The 9,748-nt window shown below is 42.5% G+C and overlaps 1 protein-coding gene across 3 annotated transcripts in view; it reads left to right on the top strand.

Moving 5' to 3' along the window:
- The window catches only part of ERG (ETS transcription factor ERG), a 140,625-nt gene extending 131,753 nt beyond the window's left edge, over nucleotides 1-8,872 (top strand). For all 3 annotated transcript variants that reach the window (XM_083854938.1, XM_083854936.1, XM_083854937.1), the window contains 4 exons: nucleotides 1,433-1,501; nucleotides 1,842-1,898; nucleotides 3,502-3,549; nucleotides 6,781-8,872. In XM_083854938.1, coding sequence (XP_083711064.1) covers nucleotides 1,433-1,501; nucleotides 1,842-1,898; nucleotides 3,502-3,549; nucleotides 6,781-7,301 — 695 coding nt within the window. In that variant the 3' untranslated portion in view covers nucleotides 7,302-8,872. The remainder of the gene's footprint in view (nucleotides 1-1,432; nucleotides 1,502-1,841; nucleotides 1,899-3,501; nucleotides 3,550-6,780) is intronic.
- Nucleotides 8,873-9,748: the final 876 nt, after the last annotated feature.

Here is a 9,748-nt window from a genome sequence, read left to right as displayed (position 1 = left end):
AGAATCTAGAGAGGAGGAATCTGCCATGGAGGAAGGGAACTGCCCAGACAAGGCAGGACTGCACAGGAGACCTGCCAGACCCCACAGCTGAGCTCCCTCTGTACAGACAGAACTCAGAACCCACTGGAATTACAACCAAAGTAATTCTGGATTTATTTTCCCAGATGGTGAAGTCTCTAACTACACAGCACTGTTGATCTCAGCCTGGGCAGGACATCTGCAGTCACAGTGATTCATATTCTGCCCAGAGATGAGCACCTGTAAAATTCACATTATTTTCTCTGAAGCTGTGGAAGAGTTCTGAAGAAATCAGAGATACGAGGGTTATTCATTATGAAAATGCAGTACAAAAAATCAGTTGCAAATCTCAGCACAAGCAAAAGTTTTGAAGTGTAGGATTCTGGGAGGTGGCAGTGCCAAACAAACTAAATGAATTAAAGGCAATTTGGGTTGTGCATTTTACATTACACTTTATTTCCATTTCCATGCAGTGCTGCTTCTCCCAGTGCTTGGGAATATGGGCAGAGACATCTGCCTTGCACAGAGCCAGTCTGGGGCTGTTCCTTTGCTTTCTGACAGATTTCATTCCCAAACATGGATTCTGAAATAAAGCACAAGTAGTTTGTTGAGAGTCGAGACATCTGCACCAACTTAGTTCCACCAGGTGGGCACTGCTCCCTTCCTGAGCTCCTGGAAGTTACACGAGTCTCTGTTTTTGGCAGTAATTTTAGTTAACGTGCTAAAGTCAGCCGTGGAAAAGCACAGGAAACTGCCAAAGATTTCTAAGGGTAAACCAAACATTTGAATTTACTACATTTGCTTTATGAAGAAAGCTTTTATGGCTTATTTTAATTTTTTTTAATATGTTAAAGCACTGAAATAAAATAGAAGTAACAAGTAAATGAAAGAAAGGGAAATGAAAATTTAGATGTGTATATTTAAGGAGCTTGTCCCAAGGAGCAGAAAGGAATAAATCAACCAAAGCCTGTCTTAGATGCTGAATTTGGGAGGATTTATGTATCAAATGAGTTTCTGGAGGACTTTTCCTGCAAGATTCTAACCCAGATTATTCATGACGTCAATGTGTCATTCCTTGATGTCCTGGGCTGAGGAAGGGGACTAAAGAGAATCCCCTGAACCTTTGTTAGTGCTGATCTCTATATTGTCTCTAAAGATTCTTTGCATCACCTGTTTCAGTGCAGCTCAGACTCCTGGCAACAAAAGGCACCTCTGCAGAGCAGTGCAGAGCACCACTGTTGTTTTTAGAGACAATAAAGATGATAAAAGTTTTAACAAAGAATTCCCCACCTGTTTCAGCAATTTTCGAAATCCTGAGTCTCTTCAAAGGTGCCCTTTTTTGGACACAACCACTTCAGGCCATATCTGCATGAATAAGTGTATTTTTTTTCCTTTTTTTTTTTTTCCTTCACAGATTTGCCTTATGAGCAAGCCAGGAGATCAGCATGGACGAGTCACAGCCACCCCAGCCCTCAGTCAAAAGGTAAAAGCATCTGCACAGCTGGGGAAACATGGATTAGGCTCCAGAGGGAATTACAGGAGCTCTGGAGGGGTTTTATCTGTGCATTTTTGGAAAGCCAGTTGTATGGGCAATTCTGGGGGGTGTCACTGGGCAGCCAAATCCTTCCTTGAACTTTATCGAGTCCATCACCACAGAGCTTTAAAAAGTTTTTTAGGAGCTTTAAATCCTGTTGTGTCCATGCTGGAGCAGAAGGCAGCAGGAGTTCCAGGCCTGGGGACCTCTCATAGGTTTGGTGAGCAACTTCCTAACTGGAAAAAATAACTAAATGAGGTTTTTCTGTGGTTTTTATTTTCATTTTCAGCTACTCAGCCATCATCCTCAACAGTTCCCAAAACAGAAGACCAGCGTCCTCAGTTAGGTGGGTGTCATTTGCTTTGAATTCTGCCTGTGTTTGTTGGATATGATGAGAAGGGCAGCCAAACTGCACAATCTGGTTCAGACCATGCCAGCTGGAGACCACCAAAACCCCAGATGTGGATGGGTTTTGCTCTGCAGCTGGAATTGGGGGTGAATCTAAATGTTTAAAGGCAGTGACACCCTTCCAGAATAAAAATGCTATTTAAAAAAAATTATCTACAGTTTGAGTATAAAAATGGAAGGTAAAGATGTCAGAAGACCCCAATAGTTGAGATGCCAGCAGCTGGAAAATATGCATGAGGCAAAGAAAAAAAAAAAAAAAGGAAATGGATTACAGCCTACAGAAACCCAATTTAAATTTGGCTCCTGAAACCCAACAGGAATATTAGAGAGATTCTTAATCTGTTGGAAAACTGAGGGGAAAGAAGAAATTTTTGGGTTTGCAGAGTAGTGGTTTAGCAAAATGGGCACCTTTTGTGTTTTCAGAGCAGCAAATCCATGGGGTGGGGGCCTAATCCCTTGTTGCAAATTCAGCTGTGTTTTGGACAGGTAGCTGGGAGAGCACTACAAAGGTCTTGAGTCAGTCATGGCTTTTGTTAACAGCAAAAGGTTAGAAGGAGGAAATAAAAGAGATTTAGAGGATATTCTTAGCTCAGAAGACTCTGAGCCAGTTTTTATCACATGGATTTTAAATCATTATTCTGGTTTTTGTTACAGCTAAACAGGACTGTGCATGACTAGGTCTCATTTAACTCATGCACAGACTGCCTGGGAAGTATCACACTAATTTTTGCCCAAACAGTGTTTTATCTAATCTGGCCTTCCAACCACTAGAATCTTCCTAGAAATATACCCATGATTTAGATATGTCCTGAGGACCTTTTAATGGCTGTGTGTGAGCTGCAGAGATGATTTAAATGTGTAAGGAATGTAACCTGATTGTCTCCTTGGCTGTAAAAGCCACAGGGTCACTCAGTGCTTGCAGCCCATTGCTTTGGCTTTAGTCCTGCTGTCACAACCCTCGTTTTTTTCCTTGTTAGACTTCAGGCCAAAGTAAGTTTTCATTTCCAGAGGGAACTCCTAGAGGGAAATACTGAGATGCTACAGGCATTGGAAGGCTGACAGAGGCTCTTCTGAAAACTCCAGCTGCAGGGTTAATCCATGGCATCCCTCACTGGAGTCCAGTGGCAGAAGAGAATCACAGAATCATGGAATCACTGAGGTTGAGAAAGGACTCCAAGGTCATTGAGTCCAACCTGTGACCCATCTCCACCTTGTCCCACCAGCCCAGAGCACTGAGTGCCACCTCCAGCCCTTCCTTGGACACCTCCAGGGATGGGGATTCCACCACCAGAATGCTTCATAACAAAATTTGCATTCTGAATATAGACATCTGCTCATTAATACAGCACAAAAAGCCAATGTATGTCCTTGCACACCGAGTTTGAAAGGAAAACACACAAATATTGCCATGCAGAGGGAGAAAACAGCTCAGGTATTGGGCCTGCTGTCCCATCAGGCAGTGCACAGTGCCCCTTACAAGGTTGAGAAATAGTACCAAAAACATTTGCATGATTTTAAATCTTCCTTTTACAATTTTGTAGATCCATATCAGATTCTTGGACCGACCAGCAGCCGACTTGCAAATCCAGGTGAGAAGGGGTTTTGCTGATTTAGGAGCTTTCCTTTCTTTCACTGCTGACTGTCCCCACTTCATCTTTAAGACCAGACCTGGAAGGGGATGTCCCTGATTCTCCCACTCTTCAGCGTGGCTCAGGGGGAGCTGATGATACCCAGGGTGTTGCAGGATTTCTGAATTGCACAAGGGTGGGACTGAGGAATTTAGGATCATTAAGGTTGGAAAGGACCTCCAAAGAGTCCAAGCTTTGAAGCTGGAGTTCACTTCAGTTGCCTGAACATCAGCATTTGATTAAGGGGTGTAAGAGACCCCATCTGATCTCCAGTTATCCCTCCAGAAAGATACAAATCTCTTACCCACACTTTATCAGCTGTGCCCCAGATTCTGTTAATCCACAACACAGTGTCATACTTGCCTTGATGAATGCAAAATTTTGGGATGAATAACCCAGCAGAAATCTGTAGGAAAAAGAAAACAAACCCCAAGAAGTATAATCTATTCACAAATAATAACTGGGTCTAAACACTTCAAAAATTCTCTCCCACTTCAAGAAGGGAATGGGGTGCATTGTGGAGAGGGATGTGTAGCTTAGAAGACAATCATTTTTGAGGTTTTTTTCTTCTTTTCTTCATGTTAGAGCATTTTCTTGTTCAGACTCAGTGTTTATTAATTCTTATCTATAGCACAGTCTGACAAACTGTGAGCTCTAACTAGCAAGGTAGAAAATGGAGGTGTCTCTAACTCTTTCCAAGGTTATTTAAGCATAAACTATCCAATAACAAGATGACACCTGTATTATTTATACTTTTAACCCAATAATTGACCACACAAGGTCCACAATGTTGGCCTTTATCACCCAGTTAGAAAAAATCACCTGAAACCAAGAAGAAGAGGGTGAAGAAGGACTAAGACAACACCTTAAATCCTCCATATTGCCCCATATATATCACTATATACTAAAACCTTAAATTCTAAGTTTTTCACCCTGTGATATCACACAGCACTATTCAAACTACACACCCACAACCCCAGTGCTGTCAGTCAGTCTCAGTTCCAAGGCCTCGAGTCAAATGTGGTGCTTGCTTGAGGATCAGAAAGCCTGAAATTTTCATTTTCTAGAATTCCAGCAATCACAGACACACAGATTCACTCAGGTTGGAAAACACCTCAAGGGTCACCAAGTGCAACCTTGGGACAAGCAGGTTTTTGCTAAAGACAAGGGATGTTCTGGGTGATTTAGTAGCTCTGTTTGGGAATTGTGCAGATTTCACTGTTCCAAGTGTCCAGGACACTCTGTAGCTGTGCAGCACCACGATCAACACCACAGCCCACCACAATGGATTGACACTGTGTGTTCCACTTGTGTCCCTTGCCTGGACCATCCCAGGGCACAATATTCCTTGTTCCTCAGCTCCCAGTGACAATGGCTCTTTTTACAACAATCATTTGTCTTTTCAAGGCCTGAAATTGCCAAAATGCTGATCAGTTTCCTTTCATTTTCTCCCAAGTGACACCAAGCACAGTTCTAGATTCGCTGACTCTCTAAACAGTTTTATGTGGCAGAGGAAAGTAATTAAATAAGTGTTAAGAATAGGATTTTCCAAATGGCCCGAGGTGGTTGGGGTTTCCAGGCAACACTAGTCTTGACTGGAAGTGGGTGCCCTACATCTCTTTAATTTGGTGATAAATCATGGCTTGCCAAATTTTATCAACTGTCCATTTGGTTGACTTCATCACTGTGGATGACACTAACACGATCTGGATTGGGATGCTTTTTAACATTTGGATATGGAATTTCTCCACACCATCATTCCTGTGCTTTAACATGTTTTGTGTGTTTATAAATCGGTGGAATTACTCTCTCATTAAAAGGAAATTGACAGCAACCATTTATTTTCATAGGACTATATATTACATTTGGAAGGCAAGTGTTTATGTTAGAACATATGTTGGATTGCTTATTCAAAAACTTGTGTTTTGTCCAGTGCTGAACTGTTTATTGATTTTCAAAGCCTAATCCGCTTGTTATGTTTCATGTATTAAAACTTGCATGCCTTGCTCATACCACGGATTCTTTTGTTTGTTTGTTTATTTAATGCATGTTAATGGAACAGAAGAAATTCATTAAGGCCAGTTTGGATAAATACAGTTTAAATGAATATGGGTTTCAGTTGCACTGAAGTATAAACTGCTAATGGGTTTCAGATGCTGCTCTAGCTCGATACTGTAATTGCTACTATAAGCTTTCTAAAGAAAAGCTTGTTTATTATACCCACATAGCTGGTTTGGATAAAAAAAAATAAAGAAACCCAACCAATTCCTGCTCAGAGACACAGTTCAGAGTTAGCACATCCAGGCTGGTTGGCAAATTCTGCTGACACCGTGCCTGTGAAACAGATTGCATCGCAGGCTGCTTCAGCTGCATTTTGCATCATTTCAGTGTTGCTTTGTTAAGAAATGCTAAGCTTCTAACATGACTATCAGTGGCAAGGCCCTTTGAAATCTACTTTCACTTGTCTAAAACAAATTTTGTTGCCCTACCTTATTTTTGCAAAGTTTACAGCAGATTAACTATTTTCTTTTTGAGATGGAATTGGCAGAGAGCGAGAAAAATACAACAGCAAACAGTTCATGTCTTAATGTGAAATAATCATTTTAACTCCTTTGAAGCAGAATGATGACAAGGATGTATTTTATGGACCTTTTCACTGTTCTTGCAATTGTTTTGCCCTCTGGTTGTATGCAGTGCAACAGCAAGCTAATAAGTTTCCGTTCTGCATTTCCCCAAACGCTGCAAAGGGATGAAATGGTTTGGCACGGGCCCAGCTCGCTCTAAACTTCTCCATTTTGTGTGGGCTCATTCCATAGCAAGGGAACATTTAATTGCAACACAAATGCTGTGAGAACAAGCAGAGTGTCGTTACGCAAGCGAAAGCTGTTTGTGCTGAACTTTGGAGATCAGCTTCCTAAACGAGCTCTGTATTATTTCCCCATCAATTGTCTGCGCTGAGTGACATTAGGTAACAATTAAATCTCCACGGAACGGCGTTCTGCTGCTCACACGGGGGGAGAAAACACGGCACATTGCAATTATCCCTGCTCTTTAGGGTTTTGTGACACAGTCCTGGGAGGAGGGGGGAATGGTTGATAGAAGGAATTAATAACAATGTTTCCTAATGGGGTCCTCGTGGGACTGACGCCTTGGCCTTATTGACGATTCCCTCTTTTGTTCCCCTGTCCGTAGGGAGCGGGCAGATCCAGCTGTGGCAGTTCCTGCTGGAGCTGCTGTCGGACAGCTCCAACTCCAACTGCATCACCTGGGAGGGCACCAACGGCGAGTTCAAGATGACGGACCCCGACGAGGTGGCGCGGCGCTGGGGCGAGCGCAAGAGCAAGCCCAACATGAACTACGACAAGCTCAGCCGCGCCCTGCGCTACTACTACGACAAGAACATCATGACCAAGGTGCACGGCAAGCGCTACGCCTACAAATTCGACTTCCACGGCATCGCCCAGGCCCTGCAGCCTCACCCCCCGGAGTCCTCCATGTACAAATACCCGTCGGACCTGCCCTACATGAGCTCCTACCACGCGCACCCGCAGAAGATGAACTTTGTGGCCCCGCACCCGCCGGCCTTGCCTGTGACATCCTCCAGCTTTTTCGCCGCCCCCAATCCCTACTGGAATTCGCCCACTGGAGGGATCTACCCCAACACCAGGCTGCCAGCTGCTCACATGCCTTCTCATCTCGGCACCTACTACTAGAGTGGGGTGGGGGAAAAAAGGAACGCCGGGCGAAGCCAAGACTCTTCTCAGTGTGGTCCCTGGGGAGTCGCAACGAACTCTGTTGGAGTTGCTCGAATTAAAAGTGCCTAAAGAGACAAGTGAAGGTTTGGCTGGGGTGGGGAGGAAAAAAAAAAAAAAAACCACCCCCAAAACCATGTTAAAAATAGATGTCAAAAAGACTTTTTTTTTGTAGTAGGGATTTAAAGGAAATATCCAAGAAGTATTAAGATACTAAAGTGTAATGTATATGGGCATCGACTCTGTGGACCAAACAACAATAGACTATTGTAGGTAGAAGCATGAAATGATAAAGGAGAACCTACGGAAGCTGGTGGTCTTAAAAAGTTGATAAGCTTGTTAAAGTGTGTGAAGTTTGGTATCATGCTAGTGCAAAACTGGGACTATACTACAGCAATATAAGGATAAGGCTATAGTGACCTAACATACAGTATATGGATCATTACAAAAGAGAGGGGAAAGGGAAAAAAAAAAAAAGGAGGAAAAAAAAGCCTATCTGTATTTAAAAAATAGAAACATATCAGCAGAAGAGACTGGTTAGTGTGAAAGCTGATTTGGAATAGAACCAGCAGTGTTGTAGTTAAAATCAAACGAGATCCATTCATCAGAGTGAATCAGCTACTCAAACTGTGAAGACAACCCAAACTTTCAGATTCCTTGACAGTTTTACAGGAACCCTGAGCCAAACGTGGGAAATGAGAATGTGCTGGAGGGCAAGTGTATGATTGTAGATCTGCCTGCACCTGGAAGCAGGAAGCAGGAAGGAGAAGGAGGAGGATGAAGGTGGTGAGAAGGGGAGGAAAGAAACTTCTTGACCAGTAGAGACTGAAAAGACTGAAAACTTTGTAGTGTTGGGACTATGAAGAAACACTTGGTTGGACTTGTGAAACATATTGCTCAGTATTATACCATTCCCAGTATTTCAGGAGGAACAGACTTGATTCAGTAGTAATAAAAAGTGGGAAAAGGGAAAAGCAGAAGAAGCAGGAAATCAGAATATGCATCTCTCTTTTTGTTTTGTTTTTTTTTTTACAAAAAAAAAAAAGTCAAAACTGGAATTGTGTTTGATATTTAAAAGTTGCCAGTTAGAACCTCATCATTACTAAGGGAGTTTGTTTTCTATTGGTTAGAGCAAGAGACAACCCCTGACTGCCAGAATCAGAAATCACCTGAGTATTTTTGTTAGGCGGGCGCCAGTTTTTCTTACCGAGTCGCGAACGCTGTGCGTTTGTCAGAATGAAGTATACAAGTTCAGTGTTATTTTTTTTTTCCTTTTTATATAATTATTATATAACTTATGCATTTATACACTACGAGTTGATCTCGGCCAACCAAAGACACACACACACACACAGAGAAAAAGAAAACCAAAAAAAAAAAAAAAAGAGACAATCCAAAAAAAACCCCAAACTATTGTGGCCTTGAATTTTAACTCTGTATGCTTAATGTTTACATTATGAACATATTAGTCCTTAGATTGCAGAATGTATGTAATAAAATAAGCTTGGCCTAGCATGGCAATTTCAGATTGACACTGTGGTTTGCATTTTTTTTCTGTGTGTGACACCCATGCCAGATGTGCTGCTCACCAGGTTAAAACGGGCCAGGCTTTTTGGGCTGTGAAAATGTGGGAGCAAACAGCCTGAGTTTGAAGTGCACAGGTGCTGTGTGTCTTCTTTTCTTCTGCTGAAACACTTCCAGCCCTTCTTTAACAGTGTCTTGCCATCCTGTGCTGAGCTTCTCTGGCCCAGAGATTGCAAACATCCCCCATTAATTCTTCGACTGCTCCACGCCCAAGACTGGAAATGCAGCCTAAGGGAGGCCTCTAAGGAAGAGTATTCCTACTCAGAAATTATCTTTTGTTGCCATGAAGTTATCATGGCAAAATCTCAGCCTGAGATGTATCTTCCTCCTCAATCATGTGTTGAATTGCTTTGCCCCTTTGCCCTTAATACGTTCTGTATCGTTATTAGTAAAAAAAAGTGAATAATGAACAATTTCCATTATTCCCTACTTTAGAATGGAGTGCATGGCAGCCTTGTTCATTTGTCACTGCAGCCCATCCTGGCTGTTTACAAAAGGCAGGGTCTTTTATTTTTCTCTGGGCCCCAAAACTGCATCTGGTGCCTACTGGCATAAATCCATTCTTTCCCAACACCATCTGAAGAACTGGTCTGGAAAATCAGCCCTGACATTTATGAGTGGCTCTCCACAGTATTTGCTGCAGGAATCCCAGACAGCTCAGCCCTCTGTTTCCCTCCTTTTTGCTGTTTTTTTTTTGTGTCCTTTTTCCCAGACAAAATGGGTGTGGATTCAGGTTTTATAGGAAATGTTCTGCATATCCATTTTTTGGGGGGAGCAATGGGACACAACTCTACCAGGACTTGTGTTAGGAGTGTATTGGTGGC

The sequence above is a fragment of the Zosterops lateralis genome, assembly GCF_965231275.1.
Source record: "Zosterops lateralis genome assembly, chromosome: 2".
NCBI lineage: Eukaryota > Metazoa > Chordata > Aves > Passeriformes > Zosteropidae > Zosterops > Zosterops lateralis.
This window is presented reverse-complemented; position numbering and strand designations above follow the sequence as displayed.